The sequence below is a fragment of the Coregonus lavaretus genome (assembly GCF_964263955.1).
Source record: "Coregonus lavaretus genome assembly, chromosome: 5".
NCBI classification, from domain to species: domain Eukaryota; kingdom Metazoa; phylum Chordata; class Actinopteri; order Salmoniformes; family Salmonidae; genus Coregonus; species Coregonus lavaretus.
Window position 1 is genome coordinate 49457394 of NC_139992.1, and position 13558 is coordinate 49470951.

At 47.2% G+C, this 13558-nt stretch overlaps 1 protein-coding gene across 2 annotated transcripts in view; it reads left to right on the top strand.

Annotated features, from left to right (window-relative positions):
- Window positions 1-2788: 2788 nt before the first annotated feature.
- chchd3a (coiled-coil-helix-coiled-coil-helix domain containing 3a) overlaps window positions 2789-13558 on the top strand; it is a 97252-nt gene continuing 86482 nt past the window's right edge. Inside the window, exons 1-3 of one of the 2 annotated variants that reach the window (XM_084162370.1) lie at window positions 2789-3027; window positions 10679-10918; window positions 11591-11678. In XM_084162370.1, coding sequence (XP_084018496.1) covers window positions 2947-3027; window positions 10679-10918; window positions 11591-11678 — 409 coding nt within the window. In that variant the 5' untranslated portion in view covers window positions 2789-2946. Of the gene's footprint in view, window positions 3028-10678; window positions 10919-11503; window positions 11679-13558 lie in introns of both variants that reach the window. The other variant, XM_084162369.1, reaches the window with a different exon arrangement.

Consider the following 13558-nt stretch of genomic DNA (forward strand, 5'->3'; position numbering starts at 1 on the left):
TTTTCCGCTGGCTGCCCCACCACCACAGAAAGCACTGAGCTATGGTTAAAACACCTGTACTTTGGAGCTGCCTTACTTAAGAAAGCAAAAAAGAGAATGTCTGTATGCGGTTTTATTAACTCAATGATTTTTTTATTTTTTTTGATTGTTTGCAAATTGATATGTGACACGTAGTAATGCCAAAATAACATTTATTTTTATTTTTGCTAAACAGGTGGGGCTCAAAAAACACCACTTCTATACTAACCATTGCATGTTGCATTTATCATACTACTGTTCTATTGCAAATGTATTTTTATTAGTGTGCTTGTTTCTGCAAGAACACTTCTGATATCCCACAAGAACCCTTCTGTTCTATTGCATGCTTCTTATCTTACTTGCTTCAGCAAGAACACTTCTGATATCCCACAAGAACCCTTCTGTTCTATTGCATGCTTCTTATCTTACTTGCTTCAGCAAGAACACTTCTGATGTCCCACAAGAACCCTTCTGTTCTATTGCATGCTTATTATCTTACTTGCTTCAGCAAGAACACTTCTGATATCCCACAAGAACCCTTCTGTTCTATTGCATGCTTCTTATCTTACTTGCTTCAGCAAGAACACTTCTGATGTCCCACAAGAACCCTTCTGTTCTATTGCATGCTTCTTATCTTACATGCTTCAGCAAGAACACTACTGTGATGTTGCATAATGTCTTTAAAAAAAAATCTAAATGCTATTACAGTAAAAGTACTGAAGCACACCATTTGACTTACAGTCTAGCTCTCACAGTAGGCTACAGTGAAAGAGAGGGCATGGGGGAAAGAAAGAGAAAGAGAGAGATAGTGTGTGCATGCGTGAGCATGTGCATGTGTGCACGTGAGAGAGAGAGAGTGGGTGAGTGTGTGTTAATGGCTTTCTGTTTTTAGGACATATAGCTCCGCATTTTCCGGAACTACTCCTCTGTATCTCTGACAATCTCTAAACAAACCGAATGGGAGAAGGGATTGATTTTGGAGGGGAAGGGGTCGATCCAACAGTCCCAGTGCTGATTGATGTGGCTGTGGACAGCAGAGATAACATTGTGGGAGATCTATGTGTTCCCTCCAAAATAGAAACAATCACCGTGCCATGCAGGCCCACTTTTGCTTTAATGGGCGCGAGCTTCTAACTTCCTTGGGCCAATGTCCCATCCTACGTGTCTCGGGCTAATCTACTGCCCTCTCTCCAATGACATGGCACCAAGGTCATTTGTCAGCAGATTCTGTAGATGTACACTAAATGATTGCTGTGTGACTGACATCTGTAGGTGTAAAGGACAACAGCAGCCAGCCTCCCCTGGACTGGAGCCTACCACTGCTAAAGCTACAGCATTTATTGGACAGTTCACACCAGGGTTTAAGAATTACAATTTTGCATAATATTAATATTTCAAACCAGTTTTCAGCTCTGCGTCGCCTCATTTCAGATTAAGGAGGCACAGTAGCTGCACATTTTATTTAAACTCACTAATACAGTATAGGTGAAACAGGAGAAAGGCGTGAAAAAATAGTTTTGTAATATCTAAATTCTATGTTTTCCCATACCATCTACAACTCTCACATCTGGAGACAATGTGGGAGATGTGATACAGGTGTAGGATCTTAATTTGATCACCCTGTTGCAGGATAACTTTCCTGCAATGCAGGAAATGTAAAACTTGTAGTGTATTTAAAAGGCTTCTGAAGTTTGTAATTTCAATTTCAATTAATTATCATCTGGTTAGGCAAGGTGCTGGCCAGCCAAGCTGTCTATACCCTGATGAAGACAGCTTGGCTGTCGAAACGTTGTTATTAAATGATTGCATCTGATCTCCTAGAGTGTGCGGCTCTCCTTTTCTTTTTCATTAATTATAATCCACATAATAATTCACATTTTCTGTTTCTGCAGGATTCTTTTCCTGCTGTAGCAAACTGGCTCAAATGAAGATCCTACGTCTGTATCTGTTTGTTTAGAGGTGTAAAATTATGTTTCCAAGGTAACGGCAAATGTGTGCGTACTACATAGCCTAGAATAGACAAGCTGACTTTTTTTCTTTCTGGACACGGTTTAATACCTCGACCAAACCATATCTTCCAAATATTCTAAAAACGTTACTACATACCCGCATATGCACCGATTGCCTTGCTGCGCTCTCATTGAAAGTTATAAGGCGTAGGCCTAGGCCATATCGAATTCACCCCTGTATTTTGCTATAAAGCTGAGGGATGGGGCTGGAGAAATGTTACCACTCTTAAATTCAAAGACGGACCTGGATTATAGGTGCAAGGACTGATTGTCCATGCATCATTGACAGTTTTCAACATATACTTTGAAGCGGTACATTGTTTGTTTACAAAGATTCAAATGACAACAAAAACGTACACAATTTTATAAAATAACCTTAGGTTGGGTTTGATGGGGTTTGATGGAGTTTTAGCTGAAAAAAAAATCATTAGGGCAATTGAAATTACCATTGAACAGCAGTGAATATGACAGATAGTCCAAACTCCTCTCTTTTGAAAGTATAATCCAAACTGATTCATAATTGTAAAGTTTTAAAGACCTAATAGATATATAGCTAACCATAAAGTGTTGTATTTATTATGAGTGGTTACATCATGTATTCTTTCTTCGCCCCACCAATTATTTATTTATTTATTGTGTAATGTGTATGCATGCAAAATTGAAAGTGCACTTATACTTATAATCTTTGCACCAATGAACAGCTCTGTTGCAAAAGACGTATTCGCTCCTCCAATAAACGCAGCCTTTCTTGGACAGCTGGCATACTACGGAAGTGTGTACGTACGTGCTTCCAGTGGCGTGCGGCCCTGTAGCTCCCTGTCCCCGGTGTACTACTTGAGCATTTTGCCTAAAAACAGGTGGATGACAACAATTTCCATTGCATGCGGTAAGGTATCACTTTCGCTGATTGTAGTCAGAGATGGGAGCGAACAATAGCACGCGCCGGGTGTCCTTTGAGTCGGATGAAAATGACAACATCACAGTTGTGAAGGGCATAAGGGTGAGTGCTGAAAGGATAACAACAATTAAGTATTGAAGCGAGTTGAAAATGATAGGAACTACTGTTGACTGCATTATTATATCCTTATTACCAAACAAATAGGCAATGTTATGCCAGAGTAACGTTTGTTATGGTAGCTAGCATAACTAGGCTAGCTAGCTAACTTGCTGTCAGTTTGATACTGACGTTTATGCAATGGCCTCGCGTGGTCTAAATTATGAATGAATAGATACAGCTAGGCCTAGTTCGTAGTAATTACATTGTGTATAATAGATCATACTTTTATTTTATGACCTTGTAATTAACATTACAGTTTAGTCCATTTTGCACCATTAAATCCATGTCATGTAAAACACGTGTCGTCTACTTTCCCTCTGTCGTGTAAGCTTATAAGTGGTTTAACTGTTGCAGATGGTCCCTGCGTGCCAATTGAAGTTAAATATAGGTTGAGGCTTTAGTTTAGTTTCAAGTTAAGACTAGTTGGCACGAAAATGCCCATTGTGAAGCACCTTGTTGCTAGAAGACTCAAGCCAATGTTTCTTGTTTACATAGAAGAATCAGCTGGTGTGTGGTTCTATATCGGGGAGCTCTGCTCCTAGTGGTTTACCCTCTGCCCTAAGGCAGCAACAGCCTGAGACAAAATTATGCACACACCTGCAGCCAATAGGAGCACAGGTGTCCCTATAAGAGGGGATGCCTCCCCTCAATCAGCCTCCCTTTTTCTTCAGCGACTGGATGACTAGACTGAAGAGCCAAGAAGAGACAAAGCACGAAGACTCAGGACGAAAAACGCCGTTGATATTCCAGTCATCAACGTCGTCTAAATGAGCACACCGGGAGATTTTCCACCCCCAAAAGCTCTTTTCAGAGCTCAGTGCAGATGCACTTCCATGGCGGCCGGTGACCACCACGACCTGTGTTTCGTGTGTTTGGGATCCCAGCATGCCAAGGAAGGCGTCTGCAGTCCCCCGAATTGCGCCTCCTGCGCCCTCCTTTCTTTAAAGGAGAGGAAGCAGCGTTGGGTGTTTTTCAGGGAGGACATCCCCCTTGAGGACGTGCTGTCGATACTAGCCTCTGCTTCAGAGGCGTCGTCCGACGGTGCAGACTCGGGGGAAGATAGGGACTTTGAGGAGGGGTCTGGCATTCCAATGGAACAGTCGGACCCCATCCCTCATATTTTCAAGCCCCCCTTTCCTTTGGAGAGCGAGAGGGCTTGTAGTCCCTATAGCGAAGGGGATACGAGCTCTGAGAGATCAGAAGCTCTCTCTTTCGCTGCAGCCTCTCTGAGAGCGGATTTTCCGGGTCTCATTGAGAGAGCTGCGCAACGTCTGGAGATAGGGCTGCCCCCTCTTCCCTCCGCACCGGAGGTTGATATGATGGAGGGCGGTCCTTATTCCAGGCCAAGGAAGGCGGCAGAGCCAGTGGCTCCTGCCATGCCTTCTTTGGCTAGGTACGTTGAGGGCTCGTGGGAGGCACCTTTAGCGGGAGGCACCTTTAACCTCTCTTCCTTACCACTCTAAGAGCCGTTCAGCCCACCGAGGGTGCGTTGCTGAACAGGCACTTAGAGTAGGTATCCATAAGACCTCAATCAGGTCGTCACATCACACTTCACGTATAAGAAGTGCTTTACATAGAAGGCAGCTGTCCCGGTCAGATTCTGACATGAGGACGCAGCCGCTATTTGGGGATGGCGCACTAGCACAGACTAAGGTCTCCGCTAGTACGAGCCAGACCCATGCTTCGTTCACGTAGGGCCCGATTACCCCGGTCACGAAGGTGTCCAGAGTATCGGCGCCCCCAGGCATTGTAACACAGCACCTATCTGGGGACGGCGCATTATCGTAGACCAAGGTCTCGGCTAATGCGATTCAGACCCATGCTACGTTCACGGAGGGCCGGATTACTAGGGTTATGGGTATAACCAAAGTATCAGCTCCCGTGACAGAACGAGCCAGTACTCACCACACTGAGCGTGAATCAACCCACCAGGGGTGCAGAGTTGAACACACACAGAAGGTGAAAGTTAAGAAGGTATCAAGGCGCCGCCTTGTTTTACCTCATTGAGACCTCATACTACAGACTTCTAGGAGTACTGTAGTGAAGGGCTCTGATAGCGAATTGCAGTCACCTAAGATGACGCAATCGCTTGCTGGGGATGGTGCCCTGCCGCAGGCTGTGACCTCGGTCAGCGCAATTCAGACCCGCGATGCGTTCAAGGAGGGCAGGAATACGACGGTTACGGGTTTAAACGACGTCCCTGCTCCTCTTTCTTTCTCAGAACGCATTGATGGTTCCTCTCCCTTTCACGGGAGGCCCACCTTGGGCTGTTCCACTACTTCAATGTTGGGGAACAGTGGCGGTAAGGGCCATAGAGGAATACAGGTCCTTCCTACTGGATGCACCACAGCTTCGTGCTCAGCCACTTTCTCTGCATTGCTGGCAGTGGCGAAGAAGCTGCACCCTCTCACACTGGCTAGAACAGACGTTGCAGAAGGGTTATGCCCTCCAATTCCACCGGACCCCACCCCCGTTCAGGGGAGTGGTGGAGACGGTGATGAAAACGCCAGACAAAGTGGCCGCTCTGATGACAGAGATTACGGAACTTTTGGCGAAGGAGGCGGTGACAGTAGTTCCCCGGGAGCAAAGGAACAAAGGGCTATATTCGCCTTATTTCCTAGTGGCCAAAAAGACTGGGGGAGTGAGGCCGATTTTGGACTTACGCATTCTCAACGAGAGCATAACCAAACGGCCCTTCCGAATGCTAACGACAAAACGTCTGCTGGAATGTGTCCAGAGAGGAGACTTTTGTACAAGCATAGACCTAAAGGACGCGTACTTTCATGTGCCGGTTCAGCCGCGTCACAGGAAGTTTCTGCGGTTCGCATTTCAAGGGGTGGCGTACGAATACACGAGGATGCCATTTGGGTACGCCCTGGCACCTCACACATTTTCCAAGTGTGTGGAGGTGGCATTGGAACCGTTGCGTCATCAGGGAATACGGCTACTAGCCTACCTGGACGATCTACTGGTTCTCGCCCCGTCAGCAGAGCTGGCGATCACTCACACAACACAGACAGTGATGCATCTCACAAGTCTGGGGTTTGCTGTGAATTGGAAAAAGAGCGTGCCCTGGCCCACTCATCAGATTGTCTACCTGGGGATACAGCTAGACACTGGGAGGATGAGGGCTCGAATTTCGGACCCCCGAAGGGTAGCCTTGTTGCTAGCCCTGAGGAAGTGTCGTCCGAATCACACGGTGACGGCGCTGTCGATCATGTCACTTTTGGGTCTCATGTCGTCAGCCCACTCTGTGGTTCCGCTGGGACTCCTGCATATGCGCAGGATGCAGCGATGGTTCGCCCAACTAAGACTAGACCCATTGCGTCAACGTCATCGGTTGGTGGTGGTTCCCCTCTCGCTCAGTGCAGATCTGAACTATTGGAGAAACCCGCGCGTTCTCACGCACGGAGTCCCGATAGGAAAGGTGTCCTCTCACATCCCAGTATTCACGGATGCGTCCCTGACGGGATGGGGAGGGACATGTCAGACCCAAGCGATAGGAGGTGTGTGGGCTCAATCAGGTCGTCATATCAACCTCTTGGAGTTGGAAACGGTTCGACTGGTTCTGACCCACTTCGCGTCTACCCTTCGGGGTCGCGATGTGCTGGTCTGGTCAGACAACCGGACCACAGTAGCTCACATAAATCGCCAGGGAGGAGTCAGGTCTCCTGCTCTCCATCGGGCGGCAGAGGAATTGTGGCTGTGGGCTCACGAGCACCTTCGCTCATTGAGAGCAGCACACATTCCGGGCTACTTGAACGTAGGAGCAGACCTCATGTCAAGAGGGGGTCCTCGAGACGACGAGTGGTGTCTGCATCCGGACATTGTTCTCCAGATTTGGGAACAATTCGGGAGAGCCGAGGTGGACCTATTCGCGTCACGCGTGAACGCGCAATGTCCTCTGTGGTTCTCTCTGAGGGAACAGGACGAACCGCCACTGGGAAGGGACGCCTTTGCGCACCAACCGTGGCCGAGAGTTCTCCTGTATGCATTCCCTCCGCTGTCCTGCATTCTCCCACTGCTAGCCAGGGTGAGGTCAGGGGGGCTGTCAGTGATACTGAAAGCGCCCGATCGCCCGGGGGCTCCTTGGTTTGCGGAGATGAGTCAGATGTTGATTGCGCCACCTTGGCCAATTCCACATCGACGGGACGCGTTGTCTCAGGCGGAAGGCACGATAGGGAAGTTGCCCATAATCGGCCAACCACTGAAGGCCTGGCTGCTGAGAGGGACAGGCTAGAGCGCCGTGGGTTATCTGATGCAGTGATCAGGACCATACAGGGTTCACGTGCCAGTTCCACTTCTAAGATGTATGCCAGTAGATGGAACGTTTTTTCACGATGGTGTGTTACACAAGGTGTAGACCCCATGAGCTGTCAGGTGGAGAGTATTCTCTCTTTTCTACAGCTCATGTTTGATAAGCAAAAATCGCCTGCCACTATTAGGGTGTTTGCAGCAGCGATTTCAGCTTGTCATGAGGGGTTTGGCAGAGACAATGTCTTTAGCCACCCTCTAGTGAAACGCTTCCTATTAGGAACGCGGCGACTTAGGCCAACACCTAGAGTCACGCTTCCTCAGTGGGATTTGGCTTTGGTACTCGAAGCGCTATGTAAGTCGCCGTTCGAGCCATTGAATCAAATACCCCTCAAGATGCTGTCTATTAAGACAGCACTGTTGCTCGCTTTGACTACAGCTAAGCGGGTCAGTGATTTGTGTGCTCTTTCGACGAGACCTGACTGCTTGGCCATCAATGGTGACCTGAGCAGAGCAGTGTTACGTCCTAACCCGGCATTTGTGCCGAAGGTTATTAAGAGTTCATATAGGTCACAGACCGTGGAGCTGTGGGCTTTTTCTCCTCCTCCTCATAGAGAAAGGAGTGAGGAGAAGCTCCATCGCCTGTGCCCGGTACGCGCTTTGGCGTGTTACGTTGAGCGCACAGCAGCGATTAGGTCATCGCCTCAGTTGTTTGTGTGTCACGGTGCGGCTGCACTAGGTAGACCACTTTCAAAACAGCGGTTGTCTCACTGGCTTTGTGAAGTCATTGAGACAGCTTATGAGGCAGCGGGGCGGCAATTGCCTCAGGGTATCAGAGCTCACTCCACTCGTGGGGTAGCGGCTTCTACTGCCCTTTTCAGAGGAACAGGGGTAGAGGATATCTGTAGAGCAGCATCATGGTCGACGCCGTCTCCATTTATCCGTTTCTATCTCTTAGATATGTCTTCTAACTCTCTGGCTCGATCTGTACTCAGCGTGGCTGAAGGGAGATCTTGAGCAAGAAAAGAGAGGAGAAGCAGGACTGTGGACACAGGTTTCCATCAGGTCCGCTTTGGTTAGGAAGACGTGTTTTTGGACAGATGTGTTTTCTAACTCTTTGGCTCGGTCTGTACTCAGCATAGCTGAAGGGAGATCTTGAGCTAGGAAGAGAGGAAAAAGCAGGACTATGGACAAGGTTTCCATCAGGTCCGCTTTGGATAAGAAAACATATTTTGTAGCATGACTCCTGACTGACAGGTTCAGTACAGTAGAAGCATGCGTTGATTGACAGAATGTGAGGTAATCTATCTGCTTGTTCAGTTTAGTATGACCCATGTTTTGTTCCTGCACACTAATCTCTGGGATTCCATTGAGTGAGTGAGGCGGTCTACCGCGTTCACAAATGTAGAGTGACATTTGGTGTCATTCCATTAGTGGTTGGTAGTGTTTTCACAGGATATTGAGGCACATCTATCTGCTAGTACAGATTAGTATGGCTTCTATTCTGGTGATCTGCCCACTAGTCATTGGCATTGCCATTGGACTAGGTGGGGCGGGTCTTTAACCGATGACGCGGTATATTGTGACGCCCGTAGGGGTTTTTAGTTGCAGTACTGCGGGACTTGGTTGCAGCCATTGCCAGGCCTGACCTTTTCGTTTCGATGGGAAGTGTTAGGCTCGGCAGGGAGTACATTTTGGAGCGCTACGCTCCGCCTTAAACCACTAGGAGCAGAGCTCCCCTATGGGGCGGAGCTCCACGATATAGAACGATTAGTTACCGGAGTGTAACTCCAGTTCTATGAGTGGAGCGGAGCCCCATAGGACTTAAGGCCCTGCCGACCCTCTCTAGTCTCGCTGAAGATAAATATCTCGGGAGGCTGATTGAGGGGAGGCATCCCCTCTTATAGGGACACCTGTGCTCCTATTGGCTGCAGGTGTGTGCATAATTTTGTCTCAGGCTGTTGCTGCCTTAGGGCAGAGGGTAAACCACTAGGAGCAGAGCTCCCCTATGGGGCTCCGCTCCACTCATAGAACTGGAGTTACACTCCGGTAACTAATCGTTGTTTTCCTTCTGAATTCTTGCCACGTGTGTTTGTACAGATCAATAAACAAAACACACCTTGCAGTTGTAGCTAGTACACCCACATAGCACAGCCAGTGTTATACATTGGAAGTATGTAATATAGCCTAGGCCTAGAGCATGAAAACTCTAGGCAGCATTCTGCCTTCGCTCTACAGTTTTCAGCCATAAGCTTCGCCCACCACTACCTGATGTAAACTACAATCAAGACGCTGTTTTAACATTTAGAAACGTCAATAATCATTGCTTGTGATACGGCGTTAGAAACATATGTCCCTTATCTTTTATCAGCGAGAAAGAATCCGTCAAATAGAAAATATACACTTACTGTAGCAGTTACAGATCCATACAGCTATGGGTGCCGCCATCCGACGAAACTACACTTATTGAGTTATGCTTACACACAGGTGTTTAGAGCATGCTAGATAGCTAATTAGCACAGGTGGTCGGTAAACAAGCGCTGTAACATGGAGATATGGCCGTGTGGGAACCCTAACCATATGAAGGTGTGTCAATTTAAGCTTCTGTTTTAAAAAAATTATTTATTGCTGATATGAAAGATAAGGTCATTATGCTTCCAAAACTGTACAGCAAGCAACGCGTGTTAATGTTCAGATTGAGCGCTGGGGCTCTTAACAAAACACCCCCTACAGAAGATTCCTTCATCCAATGACTCTTGTGTGTAATGTAATGGAACCGAGAGGCATGATCAAGTGCTAGCCTAGCTAATGTTATTGCTCAAGTGGGTCACCATTGCATTCTATTCTGACTGTATTTGAAAAGATTAGGATTGATTGTGTTAAAAGATGAGTTTGATGAAAATTGGGTAATGTTTTGTAATGGCATGAGCTGTCACTTGTCCAAGGGAGCAAGGGAAGACTACTACACTAGAGAGTCAGGCCAGTGTTTCCCCTTGGATTTTTTTCAACAGGGGGTGGGGGACTAGCTTATTATTTAATTTTTTTGCAGTGGTGTACACAATTTAACAGCGGTGGTGTGCCACTTCTAAATACATATAGGGAAAACACTGCTCAGGCTATTGTGATAGAGCTAGTGCACCTAGAGTTGATTAAGTAGGCTAACATTGGTTGAGGCTGAGCCTGAGACTTGAAAAGTAAATTGTGAGAACTTGCCTTTCGACTTTGAGTGTAGTGCAGTTGAAGTGTTTAGTGTTGTTCAGATCTGGTATCCTTGTTAGTTGTGCTTTTTTTTTCTCCCGTTGGTTTTCTCTCACATATTGCTCTTCTCTCTCTTCTGCAGCTCTCTGAGAATGTCATCAACCGAATGAGGGAGCCCATAGCCCCCCTTCTTCCCCCCTCCCTTCCACAGGTCCCACCCACTGTTGCTGCTCCCTCCCCCCTCATCATTCCAGTGCCTCCCCTCAGACCCCCCTTCGATCCCATCACCTCGCTTCCACCCAGAGAACCCATCGCACTACCACCACCACCTCCTGCACCTGTCACTGAAGTAGTGGCTCCACCCCCACCCCCCATGGAACAGGTAGCAGCTCTGACCATCATTGACATGGTGATCCCGCCTCCTCCCCTAGCTGCTTTAAAGCCTGTGGCGCCCCCCCCGCCACCTGCAGCTGTTGAGCCGGTAACCCTCCCACTGCCGGTTCAACCCCTGGCCCCCATCCCTGATCCCACTCCTGTTCCCGCTCCTGTTGCTGTGGAACCCATTACCATCCCTGCACCACCTCCTCCTGTAATCAAACCTGTTGCTGCTCCTCCTGTAATCAAACCCGTTGCTGCTCCTCCTGTAATCGAACCCATTGCTGCTCCTCCTGTAATCGAACCCGTTGCTGCTCCTCCTGTAATCAAACCCATTGCTGCTCCTCCTGTAATCGAACCCATTGCTGCTCCTCCTGTAATCGAACCCATTGCTTCTCCTCCTGTAATCAAACCCATTGCTGCTCCTCCTGTAATTGAGCTTATTGCACCTCCTCCCATAAGTGAGGCCATTGCACCCCCTCCCGTAATTGAGCTTATTGCACCTCCTCCCCTTTCCTCTGCATTGGCGTCCATCTCCTCCTCCCCTGCTGTTGAGTCTGCTCCTCCTCCAATGGAAGCTTTCTCCCTGCAGCCTGCAGTCGAACCCATCACTCCGCCTCCTCCCCCAGCTGAATTCATTGCTCCGCCCACTTGTGAACCCACTGCCCCTCCTCCTCAGCTCCCAGTGGAAGTTGTTGCCCCTCCTCCTCCCGCCCCAGAGCCAGAACCAGTGGCTGCAGCACCTCCACCACCATCACCACCTGCAGGTGAGTTCTACTATACTGTACAGCCATAAAGGTTTACTTTCTGTGTTTACAAACATTGCCGCACAAGGGAGATGCGCGCAAGTTGGTGGCAGAACAAGGGGGAGTTCTTATAGAACGGCAGCAAAAAAATACTCTATTTACATGTTGCTTATGAGTGCATTTCACACTACTTTTGGATTATAATTGGATTTTAAGGCTCATATGAATGTCCTGCCTACTATAATGTTTGTGTCATCATCGCAAATCAACTGCATTATACTTAAAAAACACTTCAACCAGTAAAATGGCTCTTTGGCTAGCTTTTGCTACAGCCTATATCAATGATTGTTAGCATTCTAGCTAACAACTGCTGCATCCAAAAATAGTTATTTTGTAAAGATCACAATATAATCTTAGTGACTGTTCAAGCAAGAATGAAATCATCATTATAAGAGTATGAGAAGCCATTTTGTTTTGTTTAGAAGTAATACAAACGTAAATCAAGGCTATGTTGAATGGGCGCAGATGTCGAAGGCTTTCTTACTGCTGCCAAGAGTTGCGTGACGTCAGTGTGTCGTGTACTGGAAAAGGGTCTATAGCGTACAGCCATAAGTGTCTCGGTGGCAGCATGCTCACATGACATGCATTCATTCACACCAATCAAACTGTCAATGAGACTGTCAAATAATTTACTGGTTCAGTTGGATTATTGCACTGTGTGCTGGTATTTGGCCACCTCGTAACTAATTCAGAGGTGGTCAATCGTACTGCTGCCTCCACTTCCTCTGAAATTAGCTAAAGTGTTTTTGGCTTAGATCGACATGTTCACACAGTAGGTCACAGTCATGACCCCAGGCATCACACTGTTCAGTGGGTTAGAAGTCAAGCTTTTCGGTGATCATTTGTGAATATTGACCTTACTTTTAAGTCAGCCCACGCTTACAACACAAACATTCCTTCCCCTCTGATTGTAATTAGTCTTAGTTCTCAGGATCCTGCTCACAGTGGCCTCTGGTATTATGATTCATTGGCATCGCCAAAGTGCTAATGAAACCATTAATTCTTACTTGTAATAAAGTTAATGAATTGATGCCGCAATTAGGGCCATTTCCTATATTTTATCCCACTTGGCAGCTGAAACGATTGCCCTTTTTCCTACTTTTTGTCGGAATCCTGTAACTAACTTTTTACTGTTTTTTTCTGTGTAAAATGTCAATCATTCTTTCCCTCCACTAGTTCATTTGCTTAGGGCTGCTTTGCGTCTTGCATGTTAACGGTCACCTTACACTGGTATCGGAGTGTATCAGGTTTTCGCCATAGGGATAGGACTGTTTAAGGTAAGGCAGGAAACGATGGGGATGTGGGAGGTTCCATCACAGATTATGAAAACGGTGGGCGAGGAGGTTTCCCCATCCTTGACGGCACACAATGGGTGTGGAAATTAAAAAGTGGCCGTCTTAAAGGCACGCTGCACTGCCTCTGGTGATTAGAGAGACACCTCTTCAGTTTCACACAACAAACCAGCCAGGCCTTATTATGAAAAGGCTGTGGGCGTGCGTGCGTTAGCTGCCTAAGTGTTCATCTGGAATGGAAATCTTCCTAGCAAAACTCCCAAGTCACTTATCAGCCATGCTGTAATGTAAGGTAATGCTATCAGTTGTATCTTGGTATGCTGTTTGGGCTCTCTACTTGAGGACATTGTTAATACAATTGGTCTTATAACGGCACGTTATTCACACATTCTTAACAAAACCACTTTTGTGTAAATCTGTTTTCATTAGCGCCCGGCCATTCGCTCTCCGTTTTTCTCGCTGTCAAAAAATCCCTCCCTATTGTCCACGTTAATTGCTTTGCAGATTAACAGATAAACACGGCAATCTCTCACTTATTTTTTTTAGCGG